This window comes from Cydia pomonella, chromosome 26 (assembly GCF_033807575.1).
Source record: "Cydia pomonella isolate Wapato2018A chromosome 26, ilCydPomo1, whole genome shotgun sequence".
In the NCBI taxonomy this organism is placed as follows: domain Eukaryota; kingdom Metazoa; phylum Arthropoda; class Insecta; order Lepidoptera; family Tortricidae; genus Cydia; species Cydia pomonella.
Genome location: NC_084728.1, coordinates 4,098,976 through 4,114,998, shown reverse-complemented (window position 1 = coordinate 4,114,998; position 16,023 = coordinate 4,098,976). Strand labels below are relative to the sequence as shown.

General features: G+C 36.4%; 1 protein-coding gene across 1 annotated transcript; it reads left to right on the top strand.

Annotated features, from left to right (window-relative positions):
- Window positions 1–9,447: 9,447 nt before the first annotated feature.
- On the top strand, window positions 9,448–15,946 carry LOC133531972 (cytochrome P450 6B7-like). The gene is made up of 3 exons (XM_061870428.1): window positions 9,448–10,849; window positions 11,932–12,185; window positions 15,128–15,946. The coding sequence occupies exons 1-3, from the start codon at window positions 9,738–9,740 to the stop codon at window positions 15,295–15,297; spliced, it is 1,536 nt and encodes a 511-aa protein (XP_061726412.1). The 5' UTR covers window positions 9,448–9,737; the 3' UTR covers window positions 15,298–15,946.
- The last annotated feature ends 77 nt before the right edge of the window (window positions 15,947–16,023 follow it).

The window sequence follows — 16,023 nt, the reverse complement described above, 5'->3', positions numbered from 1 at the left end:
TAATCACAAAGGAGTGTTGCTTTGCAATAAATTTGATCACTGTGGCTGTGACTACCTATATTGTGGCTTTCCATCACAGAAGGGTACATGCTTCAAGTGCAATAAGGATCTGAAATTTGAATAGAAATTCCGATAAAAAGGTCCTTATTGCAGGTTATAAGGACCCTTCTCTGATGGCAAGCCACACATAATCGCTGACTTTAGCTATTATAGCATTTGTACAATTCAATTCAACTGAAACTGTAAATAATATGTTAGTATTTATTATATGCAACACTGTAAAGTAGAGGAATAAAGCAATATTTTTAATACCTGAATGTTTTGTTTATTTTTAAAGCCCTATTGCAATGGAACGGATGAAACGATTTTGTTAAAACGTATCTAAGAACCAAAGTTAGAAAAGTTACGTGCAAATAAAAAAAACTTCATCCAAATGAGTTCACCCGTTATGAAACTACGGCATAACAGCTCCCCGCGGTTTACATAAATTTTTAACTAGTTTTGAGTCTTTAGTCCTACATTTGCACTACAGATAGAATTCTATCACAGACGGCTATCGGTTCTTTAATCTTTTATCTCCATTCTGGTCTGCCGGATTTTGAAAGAAATGAACAAAATTGTCTAAAAACCATTTTGTTACTCGATTGCTGTGAAGGATTTTATATGTTCGAAATCTACACATTTGGGTTCGTTTTCGACGTCTCTAAAAACTAGCCAGAGATTTTAATTTTAAACTAATTAACACAAAAGTTATGGCCAGTACCAGTTTTTTGGCCTAAAATTGTTCAACTTTTGGCCTAAAACGTTCATTGAGATATTTGGCAATCTCGAAGACAGTGAACTTTGAAGTAAATATGTGACACTATACTGCTTACAGCCGTTGCCTTAGAAAACTAAGGGATTCAGATCGAAGATCATTGGCGTTAGGGACCCCCTTAAATGAACATTTAAAAGCTAGGAAATAGGCCTACTTAATTGGATTAAATTAAACAAAATGTTCAATGCATCCAATTGATTTGCAAAATGGTGTAAAAAAATGTTGCCCGGTTGTCAGTGGCCTGGGTTCTCACGCTAGCAAGGGCCTCGCATAAACCCGATCATATGTTTAGAAAGGCCTCGCAGAGCAGATTTTTACAAGAACCGCCCGGGGCCTTGCGAAGGTTAAGGCCGTTAGTATACCTACCTACTGAACATTGGAACCAACGTTCAATGATTGAAACAAGTAAATACCTATGTTTCAATCTTTGAACGTAGATACACGTAAATCGATAAAACAGTTAACATAATTAATATCAAATCAAATTGGCTGATTAAAATAATTACTGATTCGATCAATAACACAGGTAATATATGTAAACTTACAATGTAAACTTTTGACATTATAAATTCTAATTATTATTTCATTTTGACATGTAAACTCTCATTATTACTTCATTTAAGTTTTGACATTATAGATTCTAATTACTGGTTCATTTTGACATTATGGATTCTAATTATTACTTCATTTTGACGTAAAAAAGTAAATTGGATTAACTAGTTATTATTAGCTAACAGTTTGATGAATTTATGTGCGGAATTTGAATGACTGACTGAGACTTAAAACTTGACGTCTGTATTTAATAATTTAATGTTTGTATTTGATAATATTTTAGGAAACACGACATTTATGTAACGTATTTTACTTTGACATGCATAAACTGTGTCAATACAAATAATTTTCACATGCCCTAGGGCCGAGCATATCAAGGGTCAACAATGTTAATGATATCTAATGTTACCATAATTATGTTCTTGTGAATAAACTTTCATTCATTCATTCAATAAAAACGTTCAGGTTAGAGTAAGTAATTCTTTTTAAAAACATTGTTTATCTTAACACTAATAGAATACTGATTATATTATTTAATCATATATTTATTGCATTCATATATAACATAAATAGCTGTTGCCCGCGACTTCGTCCACGTGGAATCTTATCTTGACATTTTTCTTTGTAATCGGGTATTATGACTATCTTAGAAGTTTCAAAGCATTTGTAATGGATTCAAACTATTTTCCCTTTTTTAACCCAGTTAAGGGATGCATTTTTAAAAACATTGACATTTCTTGTTTTCTAACAATATGCAAATATACAAAGTTTCAAGTTCCGCACTCGAAAACATTTTGATTTCAACCCCTTTTTCACCACTTTAGGGGATGAATTTTTAAAAACACTGAAATTATTTTTCTTGTAATTTAATAATATGCAATTATACAAAGTTTCAAGTTCCGTACTCGAAAAATATTTTGATCTCCATACAAACCTTCAACCCCTTTTTCACCACCTCAAGAAATGAATTTATAAAAATGCTGAAATCAGTTTTCTTCTCTTTCAATAAAATACCTTTTTACAAAGTTTCAAGTTCCCGGCTTAAAATAAAAATTTGAACCTAATACAAAGTTTCAACCCCATTTTAACCCTTTTAGGGGATGAATTAGTAAAAACGCTAAAATAAGTTTTTTCCCCTTTTATTATACCTTTTTACAAAGTATCAAGTTCCTAATTTACTATAAAATTTGAACCCCAAGACAATCCCCTTTTAACCCCCTTGAGGGGTTATATTTTTTATCGTTCAGTTAATGTTATTTTGTTATCTTATCTCTGGAAGAGATCGCTTTTTAGCGATAAGACCGCCTGTTGTCCGCCTCTATAAATTTAGCCTCAATTTCTTGTATATTTTTACTGATGTGTGCCAATAAAAAGTATTCTATCTATCTATCTATCTCATATTATGTCTGTATAATAAGTTTCAATTAATTTGTAATGTATTCCACGTTTCAACCCCTTTTTAAGCCTAGTAGGGGATACATTTTTAAAAACGTGAAATTATTTTACTTGTGTTTTAATAATATGCCCATGTACAGAGTTTCAAGTCCCGCACTCAAATTTTTTTTATCTCCATACAAACTTTCAACCCCTTTTTCACCACCTTAGGCGATGCATTTGCAAAAACGCTGTTATCCGTTTTCTTGTATTTTAATAATATTCTATTATTACGAAGTTTCGAATTCTTAGCTTAAACTAAAACTTGAACCCCATACAATCTTCCATCCCCTTTTGAACCCCCTTAGGGGTTGAATTTCTCAAAATTGCTTGTACACTTTATAAATGCAACCTAGTGTGTAAATTTCAATTTTCTATCATTTGTAGTTTCGGCTCTGCGTTGATGAGTCAGTCAGGACACGTGCATTTATTATATCTAGATAAGTAACTACGAAGAAACATCGGACACGTCATTACCAAATTAATATGGAGCTGGGCGGGACATGTTGCCAGGCAGAGTGATGGCAGGATTGGCAGGTGGGCCAAAATGTTAACGGAATGGTGGCCGCTTTCAGACGAAACGAGTGTCGCGTCCGTTGGCTCGTTGGGTGGCCACATTCGGAAGATTGCAGGTCATTTCTGGATGAGATTGGCTCAGCACCGGAATAAGTGGCGTACTGGAGGGGCCTATGCTCAGCAGTGACGATAAAAGGCTGATAATTATGATGTGATAATAATATGATTGATCATGTGTTTGGTGTGAAACATGAACGCTGTCAGGGCGAAGCAAATTAGTTATACATGTTATAATATTAAGTACTAAAGTCTTTATTAAATATTTCACAAAAACAATATCAAAGAATGGAATTAAATGAACGTAATACAAAGGCAATTCACCGCGTTGAAAAGCTTTAACATCGAAACTATTAGGTCAAAGACACAATTTTAGTCTCATATTGTAGCAAGTCTTTTTAAAAACGTCCTCAAAAGGTATTATACTTCGTATCCAAATCCAAGACAACAAATATAATTTACTAGCAGCAGTACACGTTATCGTGCAGTCCAAGTCACACATTTTAGAGATTATAGTATTTAAAAAACAAGTTCGCGCTGTCCCTCTCACTCGCTACGCTGCGTTCCTGCTTCGACATCGCTCCTCCAGTATCATTACATGTTTTTGTGTTAGTCCGAGTCACACGTATTTTCGCCAAAATAGTGTTCCTCTAAATATGTGTACCTAATTGTGTTTCGATTAATGTTTATTGTGCGCTGAATAAGAAGTATAGAATCAAAACATTATTTGAACTGCCGACCGCCGCGGCAAGTCTAGTCTCGTTTGCCATACTTACATGGCAGTTAAACTTTCAATTTGAAATTGTAGGTATATTCGTTTAGCGTAATAAACTTATTACCTAAGAAATCAAGTAAGTAATTTTTACGTTCATACGAAATCACTTACTACAACTACCTTCTTTTTTGAATAAATACATTACGGAAAAAATAAGTATGGGGCTACAAATAGATTACAATTTGAACTTTAAATAATTGTAATACGTACTATTATAGTATTATTTACTAGTATAATATTATTTAGATTTCATTTTATGATTGCATAAAATGCAATGTTCACTCACAATTTTTTTTACGAGATGCTTTCGCGTACAGATTTAAATATACAAACCATATCTGAATAAAGTTTATATATACTAGGTAATCGTTTCACGAAAGCGGCTTTTACCATGTCCGATCTACCCTACCATATAATAAAACAGATAACAATGGTAATCCTTGCCGATTGGTAATAAGTGCCTATGAATGATAACAAAACGCGTCTTTATGCAAATGTACATACACAGTACCAACAAGTTTAATGAGCGTCTTATGAGGATACCTATAGGTATAAATATACAGGAGTAATGTCAATCAATACACAATCTATAAGACATTGGAAGACTATTTAGTCTGACTGACAGTTTAAAGTGTTTAATGCCATTAATCGACGTATACAAACGGGACGTGCTATGCGTGCTCCGATACCGTGCGCCCCATGCCCCATATGACGGCCATAGTGAATCTATCGTATGGATCATGACAGATTAGGTAGTAGGCTTTAATCGGACATCGCGGTATCGTCGAGTCTTGGGTCCAATCGATGTGGTCGCCTCTTAAATTTGATCATCAGTTAGTTACCCGCTTTGTTATTATTAGACAGCTTTGATTAACATAATATAATATAATTTTAAAATGAAATATATTATGGAAAGATATACTTGATTTGTGTAATATTGTGGACTCCGTCTAATAATAATTCTCCTTTCCGTGAGTACTTAGAAGCTTAGGTTTACTGTGCAACAAGATATTCATCAAACAGAAAATCGGTATTAACTGTGTTGATTAAAGTTTTAATGTAATTTTATAATGCACATTAATTAATAGTTCAAAATTAAAACACATATTAAATAAATATTTTCTTATAAATGAGATGTCGACATGGTACTATATTTGCCCCACTTTAATAGTGAAGAGGCTATCATTACTCCACAATCATTGTGTCGAGGGCTCCGCTTTCACAGCGTCGAGGTTATATTTGCCCCACTTTAATAGTGAAGAGGCTATCATTACTCCACAACCATTGTGTCGAGGGCTCCGCTTTCACAGCGTCGAAGCTATATTTGCCCCACTTTAATAGTGATGAGGCTATCATTACTCCACAATCATTGTGTCGAGGGCTCCGCTTTAACAGCGTTGAAGCTATATTTGCCCCACTTTAATAGTGATGAGGCTATCATTACTCCACAATCATTGTGTCGAGGGCTCCGCTTTAACAGCGTCGAAGCTATATTTGCCCCACTTTAATAGTGATGAGGCTATCATTACTTCACAACCATTGTGTCGAGGGCTCCGCTTTAACAGCGTCGAAGCTATATTTGCCCCACTTTAATAGTGAAGAGGCTAACATTTCTCCACAATCATTGTGTCGAGGGCTCCGCTTTAACAGCGTTGAAGCTATATTTGCCCCACTTTAATAGTGATGAGGCTATCATTACTCCACAACCATTGTGTCGAGGGCTCCGCTTTAACAGCGTCGAAGCAATATTTGCCCCACTTTAATAGTGATGAGGCTATCATTACTCCACAATCACTGTGTCGAGGGCTCCGCTTTAACAGCGTTGAAGCTATATTTGCCCCACTTTAATAGTGATGAGGCTATCATTACTCCACAACCATTGTGTCGAGTGCTCCGCTTTCACAGCGTCGAAGCTATATTTGCCCCACTTTAATAGTGAAGAGGCTATCATTACTCCACAGTCATTGTGTCGAGGGCTCCGCTTTCACAGCGTTGAAGCCATATTTGCCCCACTTTAATAGTGAAGAGGCTATCATTACTCCACAATATTGTGTCGAGGGCTCCGCTTTCACAGCGTCGAGGCTATATGTACCCCACTTTAATAGTGAGGAGGCTATCATTACTCCACAATTGTGTCGAGGGCTCTGCTGTCGTAGTGTTGAGGCTAAGTTTGCCCCACGTCATAGTGAGGATGCTATCATTACTCCACAATAATTGTGTCAAGGGGTCCGCTGTCGCAGCTGTCGCAGTGACGAAGATATATGCCGCACTTTAAGTTATATGTACTCTACAATTCCACAATAATCGTATCGAGGCCTCCATTTCCGCAGCGTCGAGGCTATATGTGCTTCATTTTAAGTGTCGAGGTTATAATGCTTCGGTCATTTGGTTCTTCGGTTGCTTTGCTCCTTTTGGTCGCTTCGCTCTTCGGTCGCTTCGCACTTCGGTCGCTACGCTCTTCGGTCACTTCGCTCTTCGGTCTACAGTCGGTCATTATACATATCTCAAAATGATATCGTCAAAGATATATAACGTTGCTCTACTATAACAGTGTTGATGCCAATGTAATGATTGAAGACTTTAATAGTATTGGAAGTAGCTTTACGCATGTAAATATAAGGGACTAAAGAGCAAAAATATTTCAGGTTGAGCTAAAGTTTACAGGACTTGTAAAAATAATGAAATATAAAGGAGGTTCTTGTTACGCTGAGGTAATTTAATAGGTGTTAATGCGGCCTAAAATACGTTAAACAAAATGTACGCAATGTCATTGCCCTTACAGACAAAGAAATGCTGTATGTAAACAACATATAGGAAAAAATATATCTGTAAACCCTTTAACCCAAATTTATGATTCGTACTCATATCACGCTGTTATATACTCCTAATAACTTCAAACGTCAGCTTTGATATGCTGTCAAGAATATACCATATCAACGAGCCTAATGTAATAAATCCGGTACAATTTACTTACGGATTCTCAGCTCCAAACTTCAGGGGAACATCGCCGCATCAAACAAGAGCTGAACCGCCGTTGATGCACTATCCCGCGACGCGAAATAAGTGCTGTATATTGTGCAACCATGCAACTAGAGTTATGCTGCCACGTGTTGCAGTCGCTTGCGCTAAGTAGCTAGATTAATAATCGCAATAAAGGGTTGAAATCCTTTAACAATAACATTATTATTGTCTGAAATGTAAATGCTCGGGTTGTCATATTGTCTTGCTGTAAAAGAAAGCTTAAATAGTTTTCATTTTTCGTCGCAATGCACACTGTACAGTTTTATTGTAGGTAACGTTAAAAAATGTTACTCCTTAAAATGAATTACAAGTTACAAGTCATGCCAGATATTTTGTTCACAAATATATCATAACTCAACACATACTCTACCTAAGTTCCTTGCCACTTGTTAGCGTAGTAGCCATCATCGTTCAGATACGCATAAGCAGATGAGATTAGCTATTTAGTTATAAATAATATCATATTACTATTTCTTGATCTGTGGTAATAACTAAAATTAGTCCATCTATATTTTCAAAGTGATAAGTTTCAAATACTTAATACCTACAGGATACTCTACTAGTAATTGTCCAGACTTAGTTTTAAAGTACTTACATATAGCCTTGATATTTATGGTAGCTTTAAAATGAAGAAAATTCTCCTTTATCTACCTCACTCAAAGGCTATTTACCGAGGAAAGTATTGATTGCTGTATTCAAAATTAACTTTAAAGTGTCGTAACATAAAATTAGATTATATTTTAGGGTCAGTAACGCGCATGTAATATACCTCTGCAGTAGCGGGCATTCATAGGCTACGGTGATTGTTTACCATCAGGCGGGCCGTATGCTTGTTTGTCTCCGTTGTAATTACATCCAGAGAATGGTTGGTAAATTCTAAATTATACAAAATGGTTTGTTTATATGGTTACAGACAGAAAATGCCCATCTAAAACTTATTTAGAGCCAACTAAAGCTTGAAAACACATTTACACTTAATGGCGTCCTGGCTTGTAAATGACATAAAAATAGTTGTACCTTGTGAATATTTAGATATATACAACTTTATCAATATACTACAGTGAAATCAAAGAAAGTTTTATACTTTTTTAATATTAACGAAATGAAATACCAAGAGCAATTTCACTCCTTAATGCATGACGCTTATCATTATAATATTTTATTATGCTATACATACATTTTACATTTATACTATGTAGATTCATAAATAATTATTTAAATTGGATATAAATTAATAACTTCTAGGTGGTACGTTGTTCTCTTTAGTCAAAATCAATAATATCAGTATGTTCGTAACATACTGATTTGATATCGATATTTTATTTTATTTTCGCATTCAGGATTTGAATTTAAATACAAAGCTCTGAACATCTGCTAGTAAATTATATTTGTTGTCTTGGATTTGGATACGAAGTATAATTAATAATCAAACGAACTTACCTGTGAAGTTTGATTACAATTATGCGAGTATCCAAATCCAAGACAACAAAGACCCGCCCCCCATCCCCAAAAATGAAAATAAAATAGTCTCTGTTAATAACACAAAAATAACTCTGAAATAATGATACTGGAGGAGCGATGTCGAAGCAGGAACGCAGCGTAGCGAGTGAGAGGGACAGCGCGAACTTGTTTTTTAAATACTATAATCTCTAAAATGTGTGACTTGGACTGCACGATAACGTGTACTGCTGCTAGTAAATTATATTTGTTGTCTTGGATTTGGATACTCGCATAATTGTAATCAAACTTCACAGGTAAGTTCGTTTGATTATTAACTATTAAAAATGAGTACTTTAGGGTTATGATCGCCCAAATCTGAAAAAATACCGAAATTTTCGCGGTTTTTGACAAAATTGCGTTCGGCGCGCGAGGTCACAAACTTGGATTATTTATTGAACAAACATCATAAATAAGTCTGCAAAAAATCAGGACTACCAGATTTGACGCAAAGTACCCCGTACTTTTAGGGGACAAACAAGGTTAATGGATTATTATACTTTTATATTTGTATAGTAACTCATTATTATCATTGTATAAATTTGCATGCTGTTTAAAACAGCTGAAGAAGGTGAAACGATTGTACATTTAACCTAAGATGACAATGCTGGATAATATGTTCCATATTCTGACTCTCTCAAGGAGACACCAGTGCTCTCTCCGGAGGTCAAATACATATATATCTATGTGTTGATCCCTAATTCCTTACCCATAAGGCCGATCCTCTTCATATGCAACGTAATAAATTACGTTTATATGAACTGCGTTTCTGCTTTTCATAAAGATCGGTTAAAGTTTCATAAAACAACAACCATGGAACCAAGATAAAAAGTGCACCCCTAGTAGACCCTAAGACCTTGCTTAATTAGTATTTTGGTAGAACTGAACTTTATGATTTGTCCGACTTTTCTAATCTCTTTTCGCGAACATTAAACTCTGATGTTTCTGATATTAGGTCATTGATTAGCATTATCAAAAGATACGAGCTTATAAATTTTGAACGTGTTATCATTATTGTTCAGAATAAGATTAACAAGCAGACACAACGAGCTATTCATCAACGTGAATATGTTAGTTTATATAGGTATTATAGTGCTAATTTGGTCCCTGTATTTATACGGTACACATGGATACGACTATTGGAGAAAGAAAGGCGTCAAATATGACAAGCCATTGCCTTTTGTGGGTAGCACATCTCGCATGTTCCTCCAGAAACAAAGCTTGACCGATTACTTCACAGAATTGTACAGAAGATACCCTGAAGAAAAGTTTGTCGGATTTTATCTCGCAAATTCAAAAGCACTTATGATCCGAGACCCGGAATTAATAAAAAATGTCCTAATAACAGACTTCAATAACTTCTATCCGAGAGGATTGATCGCTCACAAGACTGTGAGAGAGCCGATGATGAAAAACCTGTTTTTCGCGGACGGAGATTTGTGGAAGCTGCTTCGGCAGAGGTTGACGCCCGCCTTCACGTCCGGCAAGCTGAAGGCGATGTTCCCTCTGATCGTGGAGAGGACTCAGCGGCTGCAGCGCACGGCCGCCGCCGCCGCGGAGCGCGGCGCGGAGGTGGACGTGCGCGACCTCATGGCGCGCTACACCACCGACTTCATCGGCGCCTGCGGCTTCGGCTTAGACACCGACTCCATCTCCGACGAAACCTCAACGTTCAGAAAGCTAGGCAAACGTATTTTCACGTTCACAATTAGAGACGGATTAATGTTCTTTTTAAAGGAAGTGGCTACGGAACCATTTAAAAATTTTGAATATTTAGCGCCAGAAATTGAAAGAAATACAGTAGCTTTAGTTAAAGGTATCATGGAGCAGAGAAACTATAAGCCTTCAGGCAGAAATGATTTTATTGACTTGCTTCTAGAATTGAAGCAAAAGGGCAAGATTGTGGGGGAGTCTATAGAGAAGAGGAACCCAGATGGGACACCACATATTGTGGAGTTGGAGATGGATGAGCTGCTGATGGCGGCGCAGGTGTTCGTGTTCTTCGCGGCAGGGTTCGAGACGTCCTCGTCGGCGACCAGCTACACGCTACACCAGCTCGCACTGCACCCTGACCAGCAGGCCAAGTGCCAGCAGGAGATCGATGAAGTACTCGCCAGATATGATGGAAAACTTTGCTACGATGCCGTAAAAGAGATGCAATATTTGCACATGTGTTTTAAGTAAGTAATTCTGCTAGCCAATTACATACTTCACGTCTGTTGATATATATTTAAATCTGTCTCTTTCAGTAACTAAAAACTATCTTTACATCATTACCAGAAATTCCTAAGCTCCATATATGAGTACTTATCGTAAAATTTGCCTACTTTGTTTCAAAATTTGCGCTAAAATTCGAAATTTAAAATAGTTTTTAAACTTATCATATGTTGTAACACGTAAATGAGGTTGTGATATCATAGTTTTCATGTATATATATGTAGATCGTTCGCATTAAAAATGCAGTAAAATCATCATTGTCCGCCGGCCTAGCTACGTACGTAACCAATAAAATCGGTCCTAATTCAAAAGTCAAGTTCACATCACAGTAACCAGCTGTACTGGGGCCCATTTCTCGCACGGTATTAGTCTAATATTATTAGTGTGCTGCCATGGTAACCCATATTTCGACGTGACAGTTCGTGGACAGTCTAATACCCCGTTCGAGAAATGGGCCCTGAAGACATAATTTCTAATTAGGAACGACAATGATGATTTTACTACGAATACAAACAAGAAATGCGAGTGTTAAGAATTTACTTAGCAGTTTTTTTTTATTATTATCACAAATAGTATGGTACATTTTAAACTTGTGTTAGGTTCGCCAAACTTACGTTTAACGGCGAAATGAGGCACTCATTTTCAACGTTAGTACCTTAATCTAAATTATATGATTAACTTATAATACTAAGGTTAATACATATTTATATCATATTAACACAGTATAAGTTGTTGTAGTATATTTACCTATCCTATTTATTTATTCAGTCATGCGTTGTACCTATTAGCAACTTCTTAATTTTTGATTTAAAGATGTTTTTACTAGCACATTCGTCTTCTACTGATAACTCATTAAATATTCGCGGTGTCCTTACGCTATAGCTACGTGTCCTTTTACCATAGTAGTTGCTAGCGGTTGGCTCCACGTATTTACGACGCTTTAACCCTCTTGGTGCTCGGGTATATACTCGCGGAGTTTTAAATTTGGGATTATTATATTGCTCAGCTTGCTGTTGACAGTGTTTGTTAATCTTCTAATTTACAGAGAAGGTATACGACTGTTTCCTTCGCTGGGCTTTCTCGTAAGAGAGAGCACGGATAGCTACCAATTTCCTGGTACAGATGTCACCATCGAAGAAGGGGTAAACATCGCCATACCCTTGCAAGCCATCCAGACAGATCCAAAGTACTTTAAGGACCCTGAGAAGTTTATACCGGAGAGGTTTGATCCAGATAATCTTAAGGAGATTCAGAAGAATACGTATCTACCGTTCGGAGATGGACCTAGAGCATGTATTGGTAAGCAAAATATTTTCATTTCCCATGCTCTAAATACTTTCTCTGGTTGTTGTTCTATGAAGTGTGCAGAAGTGATGCGTTTCTGCTCTTGAGCATTTTACTTTCCAAGTAGGTTTATTGTTTTACAATATGCAATTAAAATTGGGTTTTAAATGGATTTATTGTACGATTTCCATTCTGATATTTAACTCCATAAATAGCGATACCTACTTTTATCTTTTATCTAAATTGTGAAAGAAAAAGTTTAAATGAAGACCCTCAAGAAATGAGTAGCATAAAAGTTTACACTGAGTCATGTTTTTTTAAAACAGATGAATTTTACTTTCCTAATTTTACGCCAAACCTCGACTGATATAAAAGCCTTTCTTCCCTTGGTTAACAATCTACTATTTCCCTTGTCATTGTTTATCTAAGAAGCGGGTTGAAAGAGATACGTTTCTCGACCGATACGTTCCGTTCCGTTACGTCCGAGTGATACACTCGTCGATCTTTGGGAGTTTAAATTCCAAGTACAATTTTTTTGTATATATTATTTAGCAATGAAAATTCGGTTCAAATAGATTTATCGTATATTAGCAAGTTACCATTTCAAAATTGAAGTCCCGATCTAGGTACATATAAATGCGAGTGTCACTGTGATCGTGTGAGCGACTAATTGACTGATTCATCAATGAAATACGAAACTACAAAAATAGAAATTTAAAATTTACACACTAAGTTGATGTTATAAAGTGTATAAGAGATAATAAGCGATTTTGAAAAATTCAACCCCTAACGGAGTTAAAAAGGGGTTGAACCTTTGTATGGGGATCCATTTTTATTTTGAGTTAGGAACTTGAAACTTAACCTGAACGTGAAAACGTGTTATATAAAAATATAAGAAAAGTAATTTCCGCGTTTTTGGAAATTCATCCCCTAAGAGGGTTAAACAGGAGATGAACGTTTGTATGGGGATCAGGAACTTGAAACTTCATAATAAGATATTTTCATAAAGTACGAGTAAAATTAATTGAGCGTTTTTTGAAAATTCATCCCCTATTAGGGTTAAAAAAAGGGGTTGAAAGTTTGTAACAGGAACGATTTGAGTAGGGTCTTGAAATTAATAGGAAAGATGAAAAACTATTAGAAAGTACAAAAAATAATTTTAGTGCTTTTGAAAATTATGCCCCTAATAGGGTTGTAAAGGGGTTGAGAAGTGTGTTTCGGGAAATAAATCCACGCGTAAGAAGTCGTGGGCAACAGGTAGTAAATAATAATCCGTTTACCTCTAACTATTCAGCGAATGTAAATGATGTAAGTTTCTACTTAAATTACTTAAGTATTCATGTTTTGTAAAGTAGGGACACATGTGATTTACTTTCCTCGTATTCGAAATTCGAATTTTGCGTTTATTCACGACATAAAAAGGTGAAATACGCTTTCTCTGAACCAAAGGTTTCCTGGCAGAATAAATCTTTGTGTCCGTACGATGTGCCTATTTAAAAAATAAAGCCACCCAGATTTTTGATGCTTGTTGGGGAGGTTTTCTCTTAATTTCAGCCTTGGAGACGTCTGATGTTTAAAACGGTCAAATTTTGTATAATTTTCAACTAAATCAAAGATGTAGGTAGACCATGCCATTTTTCATGTAAATCGATTTAGTGGTTATTGATTCCTCGTACAAATTTCCACCCTCCTTTTCATCCTTAGATGAAAATTATAGTAATAATGTTCTTCCCCGAGACTCACAGTATCTCTATACCAAATTGAAACTAAATCTGTAAAGTAAAATGTGAATTACCTGTTTTTTTTTTTTTATATGTTATTACTTTGGAACGGTACCATACCAATGATACCATAAATGAATTCGATACCAAACTTTTAACTATCTATATGTAGATATCAAGATATAGTAACCCCCCCCCCCCCCCCCCCCTAAAAATTACATCAACAATTTTGGTCCACTTAAATCCAACCTTGAATCCAAGGACCAATGCTGCCAAAAAAATCTTTTCACGAACACAGGCGTACATAGGCTACAGGCAAGCCGTATGCTTTTTTGCTACCGACGTAAATAGTATAAAAAGGTGCCTTTCATCCCTTGCTTAACATATACTATTTTGGCAGCTTTTTTCATTTACTTTATTAGATTCCCACTAATCAGTAGTTTTTCTTTAAGCTGTATCTTTTACCTGAGGTGTGCCAATATCTATATATTTAGTTATTCTTTTATCACAATAATGTCTGACTTGTTATCTATGCCAGATGATAAGAACTGCATCATTCGCAAGAAACCTGAGTCATGCAATCATTTATTAAATATAATTTACTGATAATTATCAGTTGCAGTCTAATGCTTTCACTGCACGTCGCCATGATAACTCGATGATTACTGACGAGCGCAAACGAATGGGCCGATTACTTCCCGATATCGGGCCCGAAATCAGTCCCGTGTCTCCCATGTCGCCTGATAATCGTTTTCTGTTTCACGGAATATCCGCACATCGTTAACAAGCTTGGAGGATTTAACATCTGGAGACGCCTTTAAGAGCTTACCCCTCTGTCGAAAAGCTCGGGCAATGGTCATATGTATTGTATGGACTGACGTTTATCTGACATGGCTATTTGTACGTTACGTAGAAATAGCCATACATTTGACGTGCCCCTCCCCCGCAAAAACCGGCAGACTGTTTTGTACAGAAAATTACACTCAAAGCGTCTCCAGTTTTTAAATCCTCCAAGTTAACAAGAGTTGAAATGTAAAAAAATTAAAAATGTAAAAAAAATAAATATAGACAAAGTATTTTTTACATGTCAAATACTGCTACTACTACTTGGTGAAACGGAAAAATACTCTGCTCGGGCCCGACATCGGGACTGACATCGGGCGATAGCAAGTTGGATGTAATTGACTTATAAAATAATTAATTTTACTTATACTTAAAATACCCGTTCTTCGATAGGTGAGCGCCTTGGACTAATGCAGTCGCTAGCAGGGCTTGCAGCGATCCTCTACAAATTCACAGTGGCGCCATCTAAGAACACGCGCGTGAAGCCGCTCGTCGACCCCGCGGCTCATATCGTACAGAGCGTCAAAGGCGGCATACCTCTGGCTCTGACTTTGAGAAGCTAAACGTTATAATGTACACTTAGCTTCAAAATTTAATTTTAATTTATAGTTATTATATTGTGGTATGTTGATATATAAGCCGATAACCATCACTACTTGTTGACACATGGACGGATGTCGGAGGATCCTGAGGGCAGAGGCGGCACTAATAGGTGTGGGCGACTTGGATACCGCCTACGGCCTCGCGGTCCGAGGGGCTTCGCGCCTCAAATAAGTGCCTAATGTACCTATATCTCGGACACAACGTTAAAATGTTCGTTATTTCTTGTGCCACCAGAGGGCCTCGCTAAATGTACCTTGTGCCCACATAAAATTTTGGTCTTGCCGCGCCACTGCCTGAGGGAGTCGGAGAAAAACAGCGTGCACTTCGTATCGAGTATATTTGGAAAGTAAAATAAGTACATCCAAATTCACTAGACTAAATCAATTACTTACTGATGACATCGCCACCTATGGACTGTATAGGGAACTATGTACCCTTATTGGATGCGTATTGATTATCAATAAAAGACATCCAGGTTTCGATTAAGTAAATAAAGGGTCAGATAGATGGCGCTGTTAACGTCACAAGTGAACACTATCATGTTGTAATAAATAAATGAGTTTGTGATATATGTTTTCATATATAAAAACTGTTGGAATCATTGACATATATCTAAGGACGGTCCTTACAGGCAATAAGAATGGGGCCAGCCGGCCTAGCCAAGGTGACAGTCGCTATCGTTTCGA